Source organism: Boleophthalmus pectinirostris, unplaced genomic scaffold, assembly GCF_026225935.1.
Source record: "Boleophthalmus pectinirostris isolate CB_2022bp ecotype Guang Dong unplaced genomic scaffold, ASM2622593v1 HiC_scaffold_15, whole genome shotgun sequence".
Lineage (NCBI taxonomy): Eukaryota > Metazoa > Chordata > Actinopteri > Gobiiformes > Gobiidae > Boleophthalmus > Boleophthalmus pectinirostris.
This window is the reverse complement of record NW_026571070.1, coordinates 8,448,589-8,471,945: the sequence shown is the minus strand read 5'-3', so window position 1 is coordinate 8,471,945 and position 23,357 is coordinate 8,448,589. Positions and strand designations below refer to the sequence as shown.

The 23,357-nt window shown below is 38.8% G+C and overlaps 1 protein-coding gene across 3 annotated transcripts in view; it reads right to left on the bottom strand.

Annotated features, from left to right (window-relative positions):
* Window positions 1-22,886, bottom strand: part of LOC110169969 (enhancer of polycomb homolog 1-like) — a 112,732-nt gene extending 89,846 nt beyond the window's left edge. The window contains exons 1-2 of one of the 3 annotated variants that reach the window (XM_055151175.1): window positions 22,616-22,886; window positions 21,781-21,883 (exon numbers count right to left, since the gene is read on the bottom strand). Coding sequence is in view for 2 of the 3 variants with exons in the window: in XM_055151173.1 (XP_055007148.1) it covers window positions 18,043-18,195 (153 nt within the window). In the remaining variant the exon portion in view is untranslated. Of the gene's footprint in view, window positions 1-18,042; window positions 18,502-21,780; window positions 21,884-22,615 lie in introns of those variants that run through there. The other 2 variants (XM_055151173.1, XM_055151174.1) reach the window with 2 other exon arrangements.
* Window positions 22,887-23,357: the final 471 nt, after the last annotated feature.

Below are 23,357 nucleotides of genomic sequence, written 5' to 3'. Positions count from 1 at the left end.
AAAAACGAATGAACGAATGATACACGGATTCGTCTAAAGTTTTGCAGTTTACAGTACAAGTGCAGAGCGTCCTGTGTACCACCAGAGGCAGCCCGTGTACCAGAGTCTGAGAAACATTGCCCTGCAGTATTCAGATAACGGTCTACAGCGTTACATCGAAACGAGGGCAGAGCGTTCAATCAAGAGTTTGTACCTCCGAGCCGAGACCCCACACGACCCCTGAAGCCTCCTGAAGCCTCCTGCGCGCTGTCAGACCCGGTTTAAATTCACCGCTCGTCGGGAGTCTGACACCGGAGTGAACCCGGAGACGAGGAAAGAAGCAAAAACACCGCGCTAACACACACACAGACTTTTACAGTGAAGAGTCCCAGAGCTGCCTCCGAGACTTCACGCTGAAGAGACGTGGAGGAGACAGCGAGGAAGTCACACAGGAGGAGTCAACAGTTACAGCGTTAGACCTGTCATGATACAACGAGTGCCTACTTATCCTTCAATATATGAGACGGAACAATGTCTTTGGCTGAATGAGTTTAAGAAAAAAATTAAATTGCGATTTTTCTGGCAGATATTGCGATTTCGCCCGCTTTTCGTGCACATGAAGATTTGCAAACTGGAGAAGCAACCCTGGTACAAATCCATGTTTTTTTAAAAGGTATTTTTGAGCTATAAAACACCTTTAACTGAACAAATGCGAGGAAGATGTGTTTAAAGCCCTTCTATGGAACATTCCCGGCAAGCAAGCAGTTTTAAGTTTTCTTCTTTCCACTCCTTTTGGGGCCATTTTTTTTGGTGTAAATTGCTTACTTTCCCCAAAATAAACACATAAATTAAATAAAAACATAGCACATCTTTAAAACTTTTCTGTCAGCGTTTACTATCGTGTGCGTTGTGTTACCGTGGTGACTCCTGAACGTTCCACCATAGACGTACGTGTAGAAAAACCCCAGCGAAGTGTAAAATCGCGGCGTGTGCTTACAGTCGTGTGAGATCTCATAGGCAGAGTTGACCCTGGCGTCGCACAGTCACAGAAACTTAAATCATACCAGAGTCTTGCACTAATGATTTGACGCTGGATCGTTTATGCACATTTGTTTATGGCTAAGCTGCTGAAACTATAAGAGCCAGAAAAAAAACACAAACAAAAAAAAACACCATCAGCACATCAGTGGCACAAGGAGCGAGCCGAGTCTGTTCTGTTCTTCTATATTGTTGGAGATGGTTCATGTTAAACTTTACACGAACGTCAGGTTTAAATCCTCGCCTCCTAACGCTGTGGTGGTAAATTACTTCACGCCGCATAGACCTCGACGCAGATTCATAAATCAAAAACGACGGTGTGTCCAGTCGACGCAGAACTAAACTTCGCCCTTAAAATTGGGCTTCAGGAGCACTGCAAAAAAACGCAGCTTTGACGCTCTCAAAATCGTGTTGTCTGAGATTTTTGGTCCAAAACGATACTTGGTTCAGCCCTATCTTTGGTGTCAATAAGTGTGTACATTTTCTTAGCTATAGTGTTGAGATTTTGTGTCATTTTAGTTGTAATAAACAGATTTTACTTCTATGGGTATCTGTCTACTGTATTTTATGAGTTATTAGGCGCTCTGGATTATAAGACGCACTGTCATTAAATCGTCTATTTTCGAACTTTTTTCACAAATAAACCGCACTGGACTTTAAACGAAACACAACAGTTGGATGGGCGAGTGGTTTTGTTTGTTTGTGTCGTTCACGGTGACTCTGGGCTTTGTTCAGTTGTGGCGTGTAGGGAGGTGCTGTCTGGGACCGCTGGATTGTCGGCGTGTTCGCAGTGACTCAGTTGTTCAGTTGTGTCTAGAAGCAGCACTTTGGACTCGCTTTTTTGGTTCGTTCCTCCGTTCCGTTCCTCGTCGGCGTGGAGTGTGTCTGCGGGTGTTTTTCGACGCTTGGTCGCTGTCTGCTCCGTGTGTGTTTGCATGCGCTGCGGCTTTGTAGTTTACTGAAGTCGTACTGTGACACCCGAGTGGATGATAGGGAGCTCTGGATTGTGTGACGCGCAGTCGTTTTTTGATGGGTTTGGAGTCTTAAGAGTGCGTCTAATAGCCCGGAAAATACGGTATTTAAAAAAAAAAAAAAAAAGATTTAAACTGCTTTATTATGATTGTGTCAATGGCATAAAGTGGTAATGTAGCAGTATATCGTGCTATAAAATTTGTTATAACGAGTCTGTATAGCAGAATTCCATTTACAACTTTATAAAAACTGTAATATATTAATCAATATAATGTGTTAAACTAGAAATGTTTGTTAACAGTGGCAACAGGGCTGGGCGATACGCTGATAAAACCTATTATTACTATTGTCTGGGTTTTACTCTCTCAGGATACTATGGGTTCCCTCCAAAAAACCTACACCTGCAAAAGGCAATAGATAACTCCAGTGAAGAACCCATCGGAGTTAAATTTCTGGCTGCTTCACTTCCGTTGTCCACTGCTCCTGACAAACCGCTGAGTGGGAACGGTTGACGGGAAATACCCAGAGGGAAAAACAAATCTACGCCAGTTTGATTGCCAATAAATCACTTTAAATTGGAGTCATATCATTATTTTTACCTGACTTTTTGAATCAGAAAAGGCCATTCAAGCTTGTTTAACTGTTCAACCTCATTTTTATTTTGTTCACAACTGACCCAGTGCCTTAACCTGTACACAGAGACACAATTTTCTCATTCACAGTACAAGGACAAGCCTCAAAACCTCCAGAATTCACTCGCTGAGCTGCAAAGGCTGCACAAGCACTGATGAATAATTGGCTGGTGTTAAAACTGGTTTGAACGATTCATTATAAACGTTCAGATTAGATCATCTCTATGGTTTATTATCGATAGAGTTGGGGATGCGAGATATTAAATCAAAAATCTAAATCTGAAACGCCACAATTAAATCACAAAGGATGCACTTTTTGAAGTATCAGTTTCCACCGCAAACTTAATATCCTGTTTTATTCTGCATTAAAAAAAAAAACTGCTGCTAGTTTAGATCTGTACAAATGCTCTGAAATGTGATTCTTGTTTTAGTTTGTTCAGATTTCAGTCTCTTTGTCAATTCTTCATTCTGGACGCGTTTACAGTGTGAACAAAATCATTAACCAATAAATCTCAGATCTTATCACAACATTCAGCAGAGAAACTCCAATTACATATTGTTCCCCAAACTGTGCAGCTCTAGTTTGAGTGATTTCAGTTCCTTTAATCCTCTTGATTCCCACAACTGTCACAATAACACGTTTTGAAGTGGCATAGTGTTGTGTAATATTAAACAAAACCATAAAGCGGAATTAAGCCCAAAAAGAGTTTTGTAAATGTACAAAAATTGACTGTCAAATGCTTTTCTTTATGGAGATGTTACTGCTTTGTCTGGAATGTTTCACGGTATGGCATTAAACCTTTCTAGAGACTAAACCAGGTCAGATTTGCAGAGAGGCAACCCCGCTCACAGTCACAATTCTTGTTTTTCTTGGGCAATTTTGAGCTATAAAACCACCTGTAATTGAAAAAATGTAAGGTAGAACTGTTTAAAGTCATACTGTGGAAAACATTCAGAGCAGAGCAATAACATATCCATAGAAACAAGAAAGTAACAGGCCCACTACCAAAAAGTTATACAACACAGCAGCCATTTTTACAACAGGTATTATCCCACTAAAATCAGAATCATCATGCACACTTTAAAGGTGCACTGTGTAACTTTTCTGGAGGAGGTCTGCAGCGTCCACCTCCATGGAGATGTTAATGCTTTGATTTAAATTGTCCACAGTACAGCATTAAACTATTGTATTTTTGGGACTATGGCGCACTTAAAATCCTTAAATTTTCTCAAAAATCGGTGCACTTTCTGACCTCGAACTGATTTTATGTGGTACATGACGCTCAAATATCTGTCAAAATGTTTTAGTACGACTTTGGTAAACTACGAAGCTGCACCGCTTGATGGATTGTTGGAACATTACGGCTACAGTAGTCAGGAGCCTCACGGTGTCCGACAGAAGCTGACTTCATCAGCGCACAAAGAGCGATTTGATTTTTCAGCGCTTATAGTTTATGCAAATGAGCCACGTGGATTTAAGTTTCATTTCTGTAAAACAATCAAATGTGCGCAAAAGCTGAATTAAACACATTATTACTCAATGCATATTTGAATCCTCCTCATAGTAAATAAAATCAACCAAGTATCCACCTACATTCACATTCAAAATCCACATTTATCAAGACAGGGAGGCAACGCCAGGCGAATTACGCCACAATCTGCCAATGGATCCTCGACGCCTGGTCTAAAGGATCAGTATCAACTAAGGAAGTAACAATATCCAAGTCTCACGATACAATATCATCACGGTATGAACCTCACAGTACGATGTTTATTGCGATATCGTGGGAAAGCTCACAATATGGTGGGGAGGCTCATGATTAGGGATGTAACAATATCCAAATCTCCCTGTACAATATTTTCATGATATACATCTCAAGGTACGATATTTATTGAGATATTTTGTGGAGACTGAAAAACTGAATATATGACTTTTTCCTCTTAAAATGCCTTGACAAGACTTAATCCAAAGAAATAAGACTTAGAACTGTTATTTCTTCTTGTAGTCTACACTAAAAGGATCAAAGGATCATGGTCGATGTAGGTCCCTCTGTTTTTTTAGTTATTGCTGCACCATAGCTCTTTTTAAGCAAACACTTGTAATTCGATATATTGTGATGGTCCACGATATTGTGAGAACTTTGAGGATACGATATCACGATATTTGTGTTACTGTTACATCCCTAGTGTCAAGTGTCATCCGTTTGTTTCGCTTAATGCACCTTATGTATGAAAACAGACGTGAGAATTCAACATTGACACTGCGTATTATAGTCTGAAAAATACGGTAATGTGTCATGCATTTATTCAACTACAGGTGTTTATTATCGCTCAAAAGAGTGTTAAAAATCATAAATTCTTACTGCGAATGGGCTTGTCTCTCCATAAATATAATCTGTAATTAGTCTTGCACGTTTCCATGGAGATTCTTAAATTTATGGCCATACTGCGGAACATCGTAAACACATATCTGAAGACAAGCAGGTGACGGACTCTCCACGGGACAAGTTAGACAATGCGCCTTTATAAATGAAACGCCACACTTCCGGAGCACGCGGTTTCTTCCATTAAAAGCTGAAAGGAGGAAGGAGACGGAGGTAAAGAAGACGTCAGTAACGCGTCTCCATGGAAACTGAAGCAGGTGTTTTGATGGAGTTGATGAACTGGGGAAGGACGACGACCGCTCAATGAGTCAACGCGGCGTTTGTGAATAGACAGGAAAAGGTGAGGAGGAAATTATCTTTAGTGTGGGAAGGAAAACATCTGCGCCAAATCCGAACGTGCCGCTCCGAGCTGGGAACGCCGTGTGGGAATGTTTTGGTAAACAACAAAGTGGATGGGAAAAAGACGGGCGAAGAGTTACTAAAATTAAAAAAGGTGGCATTTTAATCGCAATGCAAGAACGAAAATGTAGTAAATGGAAACTATGACTTTTGTTGGGGGTCAGTCACCTGCTTGTTTCTACGGAAATGACATAGCTCTGCCCGGAATGTTCCACAGTATGACTTTAAACAGATCTACCTTATATTTTTTCAATTACAGCTGGTTTTATAGCTCAAAAACATCTTGAAAAACAAACATTTTGACTGTGATTGGGGTCGCATCTCCACAAATCTGACCTGCAACTTCGTCTGGTTTGGTCTCCATGACGATAGAAAAGTTTAATGCCATACTGTGAAACATTCCAGACAAAGCAAGGCAAAACTCGTGCACCACTTCTGCCTGCCCTTCAGCGCAGGCATAATGTGCAGTTAGTTCGTAATTGTTGTGGTCTGTCACGAAACCAAAAAAAGAAAATTTGAGCTACATTTGGGTCAGCAGATTTTTGGAAAACATTCATATCCCAGATGTTCTTCGGTCAGAGTCGTACAGTGTATTTTGCGAAGCTTTTTTAGTCTCTTTGGACCACGGTCAGCAAGTTTATATGGACAAATTAGAAACTTGATACACTTTAAAACTGTCCAGAAACTGAACTTATTGCCAACTACTTCTTGCCAACAACATACAGCAACATTCGCACATTTACTTTGCTCTAAACTGCCACAGTTTTTGCCAAATGATTAATCCATGTTTACTAAAATGTTCTAAATTTTGGACGACACAGAGCTAAAACGCTTAGAGCTGATTGAATTTGAACAAAATATGCAATTCACTTTCTTAATATTGGTGATTATAATTGGACTACACTAGCTTAAAAGGTTTACGTGTGTAAATTATTGCCCTGAAACCTTGTATTACGACAAACCGTAGACTTTTTAGTAGTGTAGTCACATTTTACAGTACCTTCTTTAAACTTAAAGAGCCTCTATTATACTTAGGGGTGTGCAAAAATATTGAAATTATCCACACATCGTATTGTTTAATGTGGTGATACAGTATCAATATCGTCGGCTGCTGTAGCAATATATCACCAAGGGTATTTTATGGTAATTTTACTAAATTATTTTATTGGAAAGCTACAGTTTTGTTGCTTGTTTAGAGGAAGGAAACTCATTTATGCAACATATTTGATGTTTTCACTGTTTTGATGATTAAAATGGGTGTGTTCAATATTTACTTTGCACAAGAAGTGGTTCAACAAAGACTGTTTAGTATCACAGCCATGATTTAGCGTTTATTTTTTATTGAGCTGCATCAAATTGATTTGAAATATATCGTATCGAACCAAAAGTGCACTGTATCGAGATGCATATCATATCGTGGCCCATGTATTGAGGTATGTATCGTATCGGTAACTTCTGAATGATACCAGAAGAGAGTGAAATGATGGCTGAGTCCATGTTATAATGTTGTTTCCTCATGAAAAACATACTTGGAGTTGTGTTTTTAAACTCCATACACCTTCACTAGAATCATTTGGATAATTTCAGCCCTGGAACTGCCAATCTCTACTGAACAAAAGATGGAGAGATTTAGACAGACAAATAATAAAGGATTACTCAAACATGTGAATGAAACAAAGTCAGCCTCTTAAAAAGTCGGGGTAATTGAGGTAGTCTCTCCAAACATCAGAGCGGGCGATAGACTGTCAATTTGTCTCAGGTTACAATCCAGGTGGTTTCTTTTCTAAAGACCACACGACATCCAGGCTTTAATGACTATTTGGATTATTCAGTGTTCCTAAAACTAATTCTTGGCAATTCTTTAATGTAGAAGATGCTTTTAAACCTGTGACATCTAATTGTATATTTCTTATTGCATATTTGATGGACACACCTGCTTATCTCTGACATGTCCTGTTTATCTTGTTGCTGTTCGGTGAGTTTGCTCATCACCTGTACATTCCTCACGGTTGGCCAACCTTTGTTTTTTTTTTGTTTTGTTCATTGTCTCTTTTTTATATAGTCATGCGATGTTGTCACGTGATTGATATTTACTTGTATTTAATGGCACCGGTGTGTCCCGTTCTATCATCATGTAATAAAGGACTTTTAATATATTCAGTCGGAGCGCCTCGAGTTTGTACCTTGCTCACTTTTACTTTTTTTAATAAAGGCAACATTCTGTTCTGATTACGGCTGGTAGCCTTAAAAAGTTGCCGATACGATACATATCTCGATACACAGGCCACGATACATTTCAAATCAATTCGATACGGTACAATAAAAAAAATAAAGGCTAAAAAATAAAGGCTAAATCATGGCTGTGATACTAAGTCTTTGTTGAACCACTTCTTGTGTAAAGTTCATATGAAACAAACATTTTAATCATCAAAACAGTGAAAATGTCAAATAAACAAGTTTCATTCCTCTAAACAAGCAACAAAACTGTACGTGTAACAAAATAATTTAGTAAAATTTCCAAAAAAATACTCTGATATATTCGATACAGCAGTCCACGATATTGATACTGTATCGTCACATTAAACAAGAAGATATATCAATATTTCTGCACACCCCTAGTTCTCATTATTACCTTTTTTTTTTAAACTTTTTTATGACCCAGTGAAACACTTTACCTCTTTTCTTCATCTCCAGGTATGTACTTTGATGAAGAAACATTATAACACGGCTTAAAGCGTCACTTAAAGAGTCAATTTTGCACGTTAAAAGTGTTTAAATGCATGTGTTTTTCACTCATATTCAAGCAGCTGCAGTTTCTATTGGCCTTGAATCAAATACCAGTCTTATTATTATTTTAAAACTTTATTTGTTGATCTCTTTATTGCGCCGTTTTAATCTGCTTTGAAGGATCTGTTTATAAGCGTATCCGCGATTAGTCCTGGAGCGCTCGTCTCTCAAAGTCCAATGTAAATGTAAAATAGCTGCTCTCCTTCAGTTCATTATGTTGTTGTGGCAAAAAAACGCCTTCACAGTCTCCGCTCTCCTCGGGCCATTTTAGAAATTAAGATAACTCCAGCAATTTTCTAATGGAGAAAAAAAAAAAAAAAAAAAAAAAGCCCTTCCCGGAGACTGCATTCATTTTGACGGGAGCATTACTCACCACAATGGCTATTAGATAACAAAATATGGCAATTCATCATCCGCACGTTGTCCTATAATTATTTTAACACCGTTTCTGTACTGTACTCTGACGCAGCGCCGCCATTGACCCTTGTAATGCCTGACAAGTTACACCAGCCAGTAATTGAGTCCGCCTTCAACCGAAACTAAAGGACAAAATGTTCTACCTCGAAATGAACTGCAGCGAAGGCAAGAGCAGTCAAAACAGAAAACATGTCGAAACCCGGGCCCGACTCTAGATCGCTGAAGGATGTTTGTTTTAGATTGCGGACACATGTTAAAGCAGTAATCACAGCTGCAGCCACAAATAATTGGGAATAATTGTTAAAAGAACAGCGATTATACTTGATTGTGATTGCATCGTAAAGATCCGGGCAATGCAGACTCAAAACACATGCTGAAAATAAAGAATTTCACTATACATTTTAGTTCTTAGATTAAAATAATTATTCTGTGCTGGGAATGTGACAATAAACAACAGTTTGATAAAAAGAGTTGGCAATAATCGTTCATGAACATCTGACATAATCGTGATAATCGCCAACAAAGAGAATCGCCACTGTATCGCCAAAAGGTGTAGAAAAAAAGCAACTTATCCTTCTTGATCTTTGCTTTATCGCAGTTGTTTTCACTTATAACTTATAAAGAAGGATGGGACAAGATCTCGTGAGACAAAATTACCACAAGATTGTACACACGAGAGAAAAATTATCTCGTGAGATTTTTTTCCTCCCGAGTTTATCTTTGTACCAGCTCTTAACTCTCTTTCTGTCCAAGCCAGTTTAAGAAGCTGTAGCTCAAAAAACTACAAAGTACACGATATTGACTAATATGTTACATAAAATAAAAATAGTGAAGCCAAAATTGTGAAACATGATTGCACCATGTTTTTATTTCTTACAAATTATGTCAAAATCTCGTCCTGTCTTGTGAAAATTGTGACTCCTCCCATCCCTACTTATAAGTATATAAAAGTTCTTCAAACATGGAACTTATTCATAACACTGAAATTATAATTATTCATATCCATAAAATGTTTTAAACTGTTGACAACTTTCATAATTATCATGATATAATCGTGTATCGTAATTATTTTGGCTGTGATAATCATGACACCGAATTTTACCATCGCCCCACGTTTATTCTGTAGCAGCATTTATTTGGTTAAAAAGTATTTTTTTAATTCTCAGTGTACAATAGAAATAATTGAACATCTGACCAAACAAACTTGTACAAATTAAGCTTCCCTGTATGAACACAGCAACATGAACTGTAAATATGTAAATAGTGTTTGGATGGATGTGGTGATTGAGTTTTACTTCATGATTTAATGGATGAATGATTGGATGGATTAATAGACACTGTATTTTATTGGCATGTGCACCGTTTATGACACCAACCTGTCCAGGGACTGAAGGTGGAAATGAGCACTTATCCTATAACCTGAACAAACATTACCTCTTTGTGTAGGTTAATGTTTTTATGTGCATGTCCCTGATAAACAAATAAAAAGATTGATTCGAGTAGCTGTAGCTTCATCAGTTCTGTCAGGATACTGGGAAGTTGCCATCTTAAATTTCTGTTCAATAAAAAACAACTCTATGTCGAAGTTGCACGCTGAATTTAAAAATAAAATACAGTTTCTGACAATGTCTCTCATCATATTCGCCAAGGATGGTACAAGATCTCATGCCACCAGCTCTCGAGAGACAAAACTGCCACGAGATTGAACACGCGAGAAAAAATATCTTGAGATTGTTTTAAGTGAGTGTTTAACGTTTGGATTGGACGAAAAAAAAGGATCACATATTACCGAGTTACATCTCTTATAGTTCCAAACTCCAAAAGCAAAGATAGAATGGAAACAAAAATATGAATCTGAAACTGACTTGTTAAAATCTCGTCTTGTTCTCGTCGACCCAATCTTGAATCTCGTCTCGTTTTACAGAAATTGTGACTCGTCCCATCCCTTGCAAGATCACATAACATAATGGTATTAATTAAGGATGGGCATGATTAATCGATTAATCAGATAATTGATCATTGAGAATTTCATCGATTACGTTCATTTTAATCGACAAACCGAATGTAGGTTGCTGTGTGTAGCGTGACCGAACAGAGGTCCGTACATGTGTCTCTCTGCACAGCGAGACACAAACATTCGGTCAGTCTGCAACGTACCGAAGCACAAATGCGTATTTAACGATGACTTGTACAAGAAATTCCACGCTTTCCGTTGCGTTCGGGACAAGTGTGAGGCCATGTGCACAAAGCAGGAACATATGTTTCGGTGTCCAGTGGGAAAAAGTTTTACCAGGTGAGAGTCGCTCGATGTCGATGTCAAGTCCCCACCTCCCTCCCCCCGTACGGTGTCCTGGTTTTGACAAACGCAAATATGTTCACACTAACCTGTATTCACCTGAGTCATGTCTTTTAATCGGACAGAAACTGACCACATCAGTGCACAAGAGCTGTAGTTTTATCTTCGCTTAGTTTATGCAAATTAGCGATAAGGTTTTAAGTTTCGTTTCTGTGAGTTGAGCAAAACTGAATTAAACACATTATAATGTCAAACGGGCTGATGTGGCTCTAGAGTCGTTACGGTTTATATGTCGTAAAGTTGAATTTATTTATGCAGATCAGTAGTGCAGATAGTAATAATGATGATCATTTTAATATAAAAACTTTAATGATTAATCGATAATCGATCGTTAATTCTTCTGACGATCGATTAAGAACATTTCACCGAATGCCCATGCCTAGTATTAATAAAATGCTACGATTTTGTGTTGACAATTACAACACAAAATAGTCTACAAAAACAGCTTTTAAATTGATCATTTGGTTATCAAAATCTGAACTAAAACTAAACATAAAATCCCCTTCCAGTAAGATCTTCTGTAACATCAACACCAAACTCGCAGGTCTATTCTTACACTGTTATACTTTCGTACCAGCCCCTCTATAAATAAAACCGGAGTCAATTTCCGATTTGCAGCCCCCAGTGCGTCCATGTGGTCAGTAGTAATTCCTCATATCGCCGGGCAGGATGTGGGTCATGAGGGTAAAGCCAGCAGAGCCTTGTAGTAAAACTGTCCTCTTTATCTCTCCTGTCACTCAGTTATGTAATGCCGAAGAGCGCCAGAGTGTGTGTGTGTGTGTGTGTACAGTGGAGGAGAGGAAGAAGAGGAGGAGGAGGAAGAAGAAGAGGGGGGGTGCTTTTTGCTGACTCCGTGGGGCTGTCTGTTGCAGTCTGCTGAGGCACCAGGGGACGCCTTCACTGATGATAATGTTATTGTGAAGTGAAGCTAAACGGAGGACCAGGTGGAGGAGCAGACACACACACACACACACACACACACACCGACCAAACCTGGCGACGTGACCCACAACCGGCGGCTATAAGCTGCTTAAGTGGGGTAGTAGTAGCAGAGCGAGAAAAAACAACATGTAAACAACTTAGGATTTTGTAATCAAAGCCAATTACAATGCTTTAATGACTGCACAAGTGTCATTGTTAATCGTGGTTCGTGTCGTGTCAAGCGGCTCTTAAGGCTTGAAATATTCTTAGCAGGTACTATTAGTTTTTTTTTTTTAAGTTTCGTGATTAAATTCTAGATTAAAATGTAAGACTTGGCAGTACTTTCATCAGCCAGTTTTAGTTTGTTTCACTTCGGACAAACAGTTTGACCTCGCAGCCTTAGATTTCTTTCGCTCGACGGTAGGCAGGTACTTTTTTTAATTTAACAAAACATTGCTATTTACAGGACTAACTGGTATATTAAGCTTTTCCCAAATCCCGTAGGAAGAAGGGCAATAACGTCTTTCCGCTTGATGAAATTCACCAAACTTTCTCTTTGTTCCGGCTTTAAATCCTCAATCTTGTGAATCGTTGACAATACTGAATATATCGCTCTTCACTGATTATCTGGTGCCCGAACTCGCACTTCCGGGGTTTTTGCGACCCGTCTACTGTATTCCGATTCCTGACCTAGTCGCTGGAGAGAAATGAAATTAAGCGGAGGCACTAGGTGGGTCAAATATTGGAATTAGAGAGTGTAAAAATATTGAAAAATCTATATGTCATTGTTAAGATGATGACGCACTATCGATACATCGCCAAGAGTATTTTTTTTTTTGTAGGTTAAGGATGGGATAAGATCTTGAGACAAAATTTCCTCAAGTTTGTGCACACACACTAAGAATTATCTTGTGAAATTTCTTCATCCGGTTTTTAGGTTTGGATTGAAAAAACAAGAGTACTGGCGAGTTTCATTTTTTTGAGAAGCTCGAAAAGCTCCCAGAAAGCCAAAGATGTTCATTTTGTCTTCTTATATGCTTTAACTTCTTGGGTTCTTTTTAAAGACAATGCAGTAAAGTACATGTCAACAAGGTAAACACACTTTACTGCATCATCTTTAAAAAGAACCCAAGAAGTTAAAGCTCCCAGAAAGTAGAGCTACAACGACAGCAGAATTATTAAATAAAGATGAAAAAACAAAAAAGGTGAAGCTAAAATTCGGAAATGAAATCAAACCGAAATGTATTTATTATTGCCTAAATAATGTCAAAATCCTGTCTTGTTTCTTACTGTAGTGTCTCCTTTTGTCTTGTGAAAATTGCATCTCATCCAACCGCTATTATTTTGTGACAATTTTGGGGTTTTTTTTTAGAAGAAGGAAACTATATTCACTGTTTTGATAATTAAAACTGATGCGTTTCATATGAACTCTGCACAAGTAGTGGTTCGATAAAGACTTTTAGTATCACAGCCATGATTCTGTCTTTATATTTCACTGAACTGTGTCCAATCATTTTGAAATATATCTTAGAGTTGTCACTTTATCGAGATTTATGTCATATTGTGGCCTTTATGTCATATTGTGACCTTTATGTAGAGGTACGTATCTTATCGGCAGCTTTTTAACGAGACCCAGCCCAAATTGAAAACGATTATAAAGCAGCAACTTCGAATCAATGATTATTTGCGCAGTTGTTACTTGTTAAACAGCGTGGACCTACCTCTCTGTACAAGCTGCGAGTTTATAATTAATTCAATGGCTAAACTATTTGTGAGGTCATAATATTGTTTCCTACAACTGTAAAGTTCCACGGTCAACGACTAAAGCAAACACTAAATAAAATAGGCTAAAAAGAAGAACTGGACCCATTTTTTACACGCCCATTAGCGCCACTTTAGAAATCTGTGAAGTATGCAGTGCTGAACCAGTGTTTCGCATTAATATATGAGACTAAAACGGGCCCCGTAGACTAAAATTATCCTCCATAGTCTGCTCTGAAAGCAACCACTGGCAAAACACAATCACACTTAGTTACTCATTGTATTGTCAAACGCACAAAAGCAGCTCCTGTTAAAAAAAGAAAGACCAATTCAATACGGACTATAGGCAGTAAGTGACGTTTTTAAGCATAAAAATGATTTGCGACATGATGGTCTGGCCAAAATGTACGTGAAACGCCACAAGCCGCTACTTATCTATGATTTACTCAATACCTAAACCTTTCGCAATGCCTTTATCGCAATTAAAGTCCAAGTTATCCATAAATGTCATCTTGTACACGACTATTGATGAATTATTAGCAGCGATTTAGAAGTCGGTAAAGTAAATGGTGCTTCCCATCAACACAGGAGACTACAGTGTGCCCCATAGTCTAAAATTATCTTTCATAGTCGACTCTAAAAACAACCGGCCATTATAAACTGGCAAAACAGAATCATGTTTAGTTACTCAGACTGTCAAGCACACAAAAGCAGCTACTGTTAAAAAAATAAGCAACATATAGTGATATCGTATCGTTAAAGTTCTCACAATAATATCGTGGACCATCACAATATATCGAATTACAAGTCTCTATGTTTAAATTAAAGAGTTATGGTTAAAAAAAACACAGGGAACTACATTGACCATGATCCTTTGCTGCATTTCAGTGCAGACTACAAGAAGTAATAACACTTCTAAGCGCTTTTAAGTTTTAGTTGTTTGGATTAAGTCTTGTCAAGGCATTTTAAGAAGAAAAAGTAGCATATTAACAGTTTTAGCTGTTTAGCCTCCACAAAATATCGCAATAAATATCGTGAAAATATCGTACTGAAAGATTTGGATATTGTTACATCCCTAATCCTGAGCCTCCCCATCATATCGCGAGCTTTCCCACGCTATCGCAATAAATATCGGACCGTGCCGATATCGTATCGTGAGACTTGGATATCGTTACACCCCTAGACAATTTACATTATCAATATTATTTGAGCCACCACCAGTCAAAATGTATATGACACAATGAAAACCGCTACTTATTTGTAATTTTCAATAATACTTTAACCTTTTGCAATGCTTTCATCGTAATTAAAGTCAAAGTTATCCATAAATGTCATCTTGTAAACGACTATTGACAAGTTATTAGCAGGAAAATAGAAATCTGTAAAGTAAACAGCGCTATACCAGTGTTTCCTATTAATATATGAGACAAACATGGCCAAATAATCAAAAATTATCCTCCAAAAATTATCCAGATATAAAACACTGGCATGACAGAATCACGTTTAGTTACTAACTGTATTGTCAAACATACAAAAGCAACTACAGTTAAAAGACAAGGCAATAAATGACATTTTATATTGTATTAAAATTAAAAATATTTGTGCCAAAGTTACACTACAAGCCTCTACTTGTCGGTAATTTACTCAATAAAAGTTAAACCTTTCACAATGTCTCCATCACAATTAAAGTCAAAGTTATCCACATATATCTTGTATATGACTATTAACAAATTATTAGCAGGAATATCAAAATCTGTAAAGTAAATAGCGCTGTACCTGTGTTTTCCATTAATATATGAGACTAAATTGGCCCAAAAGTCTAAAATTATCTTCCACAGTCCACTCTAAAAACAATCACATTTAATTACTTGTTATATTGTCAAGCATACAAAAGCAACTAATGTTAAAAAGACTCTTAAATATATGATTAAAGGCAATAAGTGACATTTTGTACTGTATTAAAATTAAATTTCTACCACTGCTACAAATAAGTAGTGTCTTATAGTATAATTTACTCTATAATAGTGATACCTCCATCATAATGAGTCAAAATTATCCAAAACTGTCATCTTGCATGCAACTATTGACAAATTATTGACACATTATCGGCAGGAATACAGAAATCTGTAAAGTAAATAGCGCTATAACAGTGTTTCCCATTAATGTAGGAAACTAACATGGCCCCATAGTCTAATATATTAAATTATCCTCCATAGTCCACTCTGAAAACAATCACATTTAGTTACTCGTTGCATTCTCAAACATACAAACGCAACTACTGTTAAAAAGACAAGGCAATGCGTGACATATTATATTGTATTAAAATTAACATTTTCTGACACTGTTGCACTACAAGCCACAGCTTATTTTCAATTTACTCAATAATAGTTATACCTCCATCATAATTAAAGTCAAAATTTATCCACAAGTCACCTTGTATACGACTAATTATTAGCAGGAATATATAAATCTGTAAACTAAACAGCGCTATACCTGTGTTTCCCATTAATATAGGAGACTAAATTGGCCCAAAAGTCTAAAATTATCCTCCATAGTCCACTTTATAAACAATTACATTTAGTTACTTGTTGAATTGTCAAACATACAAAAGCATCTACTGTTAAAAAAGATTATTAAATATATGATTAAGCAATAAGAATAAGTATTTGAGACATTGAAAGCTGCTACTTATTTGTAATTTACTCAATAATAGTTAAACCTTTGGCAATGTTTCCATCATAATTAAAGTCCAAGTTACCCATAAATGTCATCTTGTATACGACTATTGACAAATTATTAGCAGGAATATAGAAATCTGTAAAGTAATTAACGCTATACTAGTGTTTCCCATCAATATAGACCAACATGGTAGTCTAAAATTTTTTTTTAATACAGTAGTCCGTAGTCCACTCTAAAAACACTAAAAACAAACTATAACATTCAGTTACCTGTTACTACTGTTAAAAATACTATTAAAAATATGATAAAGCAATAAGAATAAATATTTCAGACACTGAAAGCTGCTACTTATTTGTAATTTACTCAATAATAGTGATACCTCCATCATAATTAAAGTCACAGTTATCCACAAATGTCATCTTGTATGCGACTATTGACGAATTATTGACAAGTTATCAGCAGGAATATAGAAATCTGTAAAGTAAATAACCCTTTAACAGTGTTTCCCGTTAATATAAGCGACTAACATGGCTCAAAAGTCCAAAATTATCCTCCATAGTCCACTCTATAAACAATCACATTTAGTTACTCGTTGAAAAAGACTATTAAATATATGATAAAAGGCAATAAGTGACATTTTGCACTATTAACATTATTTCAGACATTGAAAGCGGCTACTTATTTGTAATTTACTCAATAGTTAAGCCTTTGGCAATGCCTGCATCAAAATTAAAGTCCAAGTTTTATATAAATGTCATCTTGTAAACGCCTATTGACAAGTTATTAGCAGGAATATAGAAATCTGTAAAGTAAATAGCGGTATACCAGTGTTTCCCATTAATATAAGCGACTAACATGGCCCAAAAGTCTAAAATTATCTTCCACAGTCCACTGCACAAACAATTACATTTAGTTACTTGTTGAAAAAGACTATTAAATATATGAGTGGCATTTTGCACTATTAATATTATTTCAGACATTGAAAGTGGCTACTTATTTGTAATTTACTCAATCATAGTTAAACCTTTGGCAATGCCTGCATCATAATAGTAAAAGTCCAACTTTTCCACAAATGTCATCTTATAAAGTAATATCTATAAATCACAAAGCTGCCATTTATAAACAGTGTAAAATACGCAAGTGCTGCACAAGTAAATAACATCACATCTGCTCCGGGAATCAGCCAAAATTATCCCCCGCGAAGCAAAACAAGTGGAGCCATAAACACCGCGCACATTTCACTCTTTGCTCCGGTGCACAGCTGCGGGGGCCAAGCGGCGGAACACATGGCCGAGGCGAGGCTGTCAACACGCCGCCCGGAGCTGTCAAAAGCCGGCCAGGGCTCACGGTCTCCCCCTGGCCCCGAGTCACGGAAATCACACCAGGTCCAGGCCGCGGCTACGACGAGAAAGTCAACAAAATGGAGGAGCGTACAACGGGTCACGTGACTTCTTTGTGCCCGTGAATGCAAAGTGTGCTCAAACCGATGCGCCAAACCCAGATCAACAACACAATTTAGCTTTAATATCGCGTTATAAATGCATAAATAGCGGATTGCGGAGGCTAAACGGCGTTTTTGTCGAGTTCCGTCGTGTGCACGAGCGGACAGACATGGCGGCCATTTTGCACAGGCTGCGCAGGCAAAGACAGCGGCGCCCCTCGCGATGAACGCCCCGCCAAAGCGAGCGGCCGCCGGTGAGAGCAGTGAAAAACATACCGATTCCTCCTCCTTCTCCATCCCGGTGGGCATCTGCGGCACTGCCCGGTTGATGGAGGCATATTCGTGCAGGTCTGGCAAATCCTCGCAGCGGAAGACGGGTAGAGGCTTACTAGCATCCAGAGCCCGCGCCCGAAACGACAATTTACTCATTTTTATTTTAAATCCGCAGCATAAATCTACTCGGTCTGCTAAGAACAACGGCAGTGCTGCTTCTAGTGCTCATGGATGAGTCTGTGCAGTCTCGGGGAGTCGGCCGGGCTGTTCGCGGAAGGCTCGGGTCCGTAGCGGCGCACAGAGCCGCGCAGGCCGGGTCTCGGTCGCTCTCTGTCGGTGTGTTTTTTTCCCAGGCTCCGCTGCTCTCCCCGGTTCAACACGCCATGGCCAACATGGCGGACATTACAAACTCACGCAGCGCTCGGCTCTGCTCTCGCGGCCCGGCCCCTCGCGCGCGGACCCAGCCATTCCCACGCAGCTCCAGGCGCATGCGCAGAGCGGGGGCCCGGGGGTCCACAGGAGGAGGGGGCGCGCGCGGATGCGGAGAGGAGAGAGTGGGATGATGGGATGCGGATGAACTTCGGCTCGGGATTCGCATCTTTTAATAGGCTCGACTCACACTGACGCACGACGAATTATTTATACACTGGGAGTCGTTCAAAAATAGGTTCGTACTGCTAATGTATTTTACACGGAAATGGAAAAAAAAAAAAAAAAAACTATAAAGACAGCTGGTCTGACAGCAGCTGCCATACGCACAAGTGTTTTCATGCATTAACAGATTACTAAAAATAAGTCAATCCAGAAGTCATAAAGAACAAATGAAGTGTTACTGTTGCCCTAAACGTGAAACAAACCATACTGTCATCAGAAATTGCACCAGTTTAAAGTTTTCGTACCACAAACAGCAAATATCCCAAAGCTGCGCTCAAAATATGTAAATAAAATAAGGTATTTATATTTCAAATCAAATGCCAAGTCCAGTAGAAAGCGTCAGTCTGCCTTCTGGATAAATTCACAGAATTTAAAAAATATATACGAATGTTAATAATAAAATTTCTCTTTAATAAAACTTTAATAAGCAAACAGCAAAGTGTGATTTTGTCAACAGCAGAACAAAGCTGCGAGGCGAGCTCCATGTGAAATTTCAATTAAGACAAATCAAACGGTCACACCTTCATTGATTGGTTTGCAAATATCGCCACCACGTGGAGAAAGTGTGACTAACATTTAAAGCGCCACTTGACAGATTCAGAGGAATGATTATCTGGATTTTATTTTCACACAATCTGACCTTCCATATCTTTCATCGAGCCTGAAGAACCACAGCGGTGTACTATTTTATGAAGGTTATCTTTTTTGGTGCAACATAAAAATCAAACTTCTTGTGAATGAATTGTCCCAAACTAATACATCAAATATTTTACTCAACTTTTTAGTAGTTTTATCACCTAATACGGCTTTAAAGCAGAAGTACCAAGTATTTTGAGTCATTTTTTCCTCCCCTTTCCCTTCATTTTCAAACAGTATTGTGCTACATGTGTCAGTCGACATACAGACTCCTACAGCCAATCATGCAGTGTAGCCCACATTTTAGACAATATTAGCCATTTAAAAAGAATAAAGATAAGAGCAGGAGCCAGTATCCCTGTATTAATTAAAAGTTCCAGTATATAACCAAACAAAAATAAGATACTGCTACAAATATATTATTTTTAAAAGTTGTTAAGCAATGCAGAACATTACTAGGCAGTTCCTACAGTAAATATCACTATACATGAAATTTATGAACATTATATTTCTTTTCTATCATTGTAGATAATTATTAAAACGCAAAAAGTTTCATAAAAAAGTACTGCTCTGGTACAGAAAACAGTACACATCAAATAAATGTTCCCGATAATCAGTTTCCTTCGGGATGAATCAAGTTTCTTTCTGTCTTTATTTCTATCTTTTTATCTTCCTATCTTTAAATTGAAAATCATTTATGTTTATGTTTTTCTCATTGAAACACCTACAGCCGGTAATTTTAGACAATACTGGCCATTTACAGAGGATAAAGATAAGAGTAGGAGCCAATATACCAGTATCTCTTGTGTGGTACCACTTAAAAGTACCAGTATATAACCAAACAAAAATAAGATACTGGTACAAATATATTGTTTTTTAAAGTTGTTATGTCTATTGAGTTCTGGTAAGCAATACAATAAATGTCACTATACATGAAATTTATGAACATTATACTTATTTCTTGTCATTATAGATAATTATTAAAACACAAAAGTTTCATTAAAAAGTGCTGCTCTGGTACAGAAAACAGTAAACATCAAATTGGCCACCAAATACCCGAGTATTTCTCATTACCTCTGTTATGAAATTACTGGTGTTTTCTTCTTCTTGATGATCAATTGAAAATACTTTTTGAAGTGTGCTGCGTAATCTAAGGGATCATATATTGTTGACTTTACTCCAACTTATACAGAACGGTGTTATTTATCTGTTGTGTTACGAATGGTTTGTTGTCAACAGACTTGGATTCAACGTGCAAATGTTTTGGGAGCTTTCGTTTGTGTTTTTTAACTATCACGTGTCTTGGGGCGCAACACCGCAAATCTGAGTGCCTCTGCCGTCCTTTTTTCTACTTCACGTGAATCTAAGCCCTCCGGTTTGATGAGCACCTGTATGCGTAAGTTTTTTGATCCAGTGTAGCGCTCCAATTTTGTTATTTTTAGTATACATCAAATATTGGTTGTCGATAATCAGTTTCCTTCGGAATAAATAAAGGTTCTTTCTGTCTGTTTTTTCTGTCTTTCTTTCTATCCATCTATCTACCTTTAAATTGACAAGCATTTATGTTTCTGTTTTTCTCAGTGAAACACCTACAGCCAATGGCACACTGTCATGTTATATAAAACCAGCAGTAGTTCTTAAGAGATTTAGGCTACGTTCAGACTGCAGGGCTTAACGCTCAATTCCGATTTTTTTGTGAAATCTGATGTTTTTGCGAGGTCGTTCACATTTCCTATTAAATGCCACTTGTATGTGACTCCAGTGTGAACGGTAAACGGCCCGAAAGTGTCCCGCATGTGCACTGGAGACACGATGACGTCAACCGCAGCGAGCGTGCTCTGTGTTTACTGGAAGTTGTTCAAACATGGACGCAGCATCGAGCACCTGGAGATTTTAAAGTTCCTCTCGTACCGGAGCCAGAACATGAACAACTTACTTGTTTTAAGGAGGAGATTGAGAAGGAGAAGGACGAGGTTTTTTGGCCGTGGTGTTTTGTGGGACAGCGGCAGCGACGTCCGTTGAAAGGAACGTGTGGATGTGGAGACGGAGCCAAGAGTGGTGAGTGGTGATGTGCTTCGCTTCAGTGACACGAGTTCATTAACAATTTTCGCCTACTTCAGCGCAGAATAGTGACGTTTGTGGCTTGTTGATAACGTGTAGGTGGGAGGAATGCTCTTTGGCCGTTCACACTGAAGTCACATGTCAAAAGATCGGATATGTATCGGTTTTAAGAGCACATATCCAAGTGTCCTGGGTCACATTTGAAAAAAATCAGATCTGTGTCATTCAGACTGTCATTAAAAGATCAAATACAGGTCACATAGGGGCCCAAAAATCAGATTTGGGTCACTCCAGGCTGCAGTCTGAACGCAGCCTTAGTGTATCCTTAATCCAAACATGCGCATGAAAACATCCATTAAACAATTATAATAAAGAGGAAATTGAAAAAACCTTTGGGTCTGGGAGGAGATTCCTGTGGGGATGAGATCCAGATGTTTAGTGCCATCGTTATCATCCGCTGGGGAGCTCTGTCACCCCTGATGCACATGTAGGCCTGCAAAACATGTCACACAACAGGTTTAATACAATTAATTACGCTAATGTGCAAATAGTAAACGGCTAGATGCGTTCACGAGACCTCTCTGTGCTATATTGTCATGTTATGGTTGCTCTTTTGTGGATTAATTGCAGTCATGTGTGAAGAGATTAGATTAGCCAAGCAAGAAATGCATTGCAACACACACACCCACAGTGCACTTCCATTGTCAAAATCCTTGTGTTTATTTTAGTTTCTGCTCTTTTAAAACGCCAAAACGTGCTCCAATCAAAGCCAAAGGGGCGTGTTTTGACGATGAACAAGTTTAGTTGCAACAGAAGACGTGCACATTCATAGAAAAACGAGAAAGAAAGAGAGAGAAACACAGACAAGAGACAGAGACACGATCCGATTTGCCAAATTGCAAACGACAAGCATGCGGGGATAATAACGCGATTACAAGGCAGCTTTGGGGAGGTTTCGCGAATAATTTCAAGCCCTCTTCTCCTCGCCCCGTTTCTCTCCAAAACAGCTGTGTTTATTTAAGGAAAAGAGGCGAGATAAGTAGCTGTGAGGTTGCTGTAGCTTCCTCACTGACCCTACGCCATACAGCAGGCTAGCACTTTTCCCAGGCAGATGGCAACAGTTTTACGCTCTTAAAACTAACTCGTGCCGGATCCAAACGCGAAAATACCCCCCGGGCAATGTCAAACGGGTTTACAAGTAGCGTGTCTGTGAATTTCAGCTCACCTGGTGTTTGCAGTGCGACGTGAGACGTGCGTAAATCCAGTTTTCTCCGTGCTAACCCCAGCTAGCATCTCTTTACAAGGCATAACAGATTGGAGGGATTCTTAATATTTTTTGGTGATCAAAGTGCAGCGATCGCGCCCCAGAGTGGTCGAAATAGAAAGAAACGGCGAAAACCAAAAGTATACCCGAGTTTGCATGGAAAACTTGCTACTTTGGTGAAGAGACAGCGACCCCAAAGCGACTAAAGTGACCAGCAAGCCACTTTGCAGACGCGTCGTGATTGGACAACGAGTGCTACCAATCACCTGTAGAGGCTGAGTGCAAGACTGCTGCTCCCGCCCACCTAAAATCACCAAAAATGACCCCAAATCAGCGATGCGATGTGATAATTGTGAGATTTTCAAACGCGAACCGACACCGTGCCATGCGTAAAATGTGCCCTGGTCACGCGGTGCGCCCTGTGCCAAATCAAACCTGCAAAAAAACGTGTTATGTAATTTGATCTGGGCCCAGTCGCCTCCCTCCTCGCCTTCACCCTGCCCTCCTATGCAGGCTTGTTGCAGGGCAGGGCACGGGCAGCCTCCCTCCCCTCCTCCTGTCCTGAACATTTGCACTCCTTCTCCTTCTTTTTCTTCTGCTTATTCCGTCTTGTGATGATGATGATGATGATGATGATGAGGAAGGAGATGAAAATGAGCCGGTGCAATGAGGAGCCATATGGAGAGAGGGCTCTGTTGGTGTA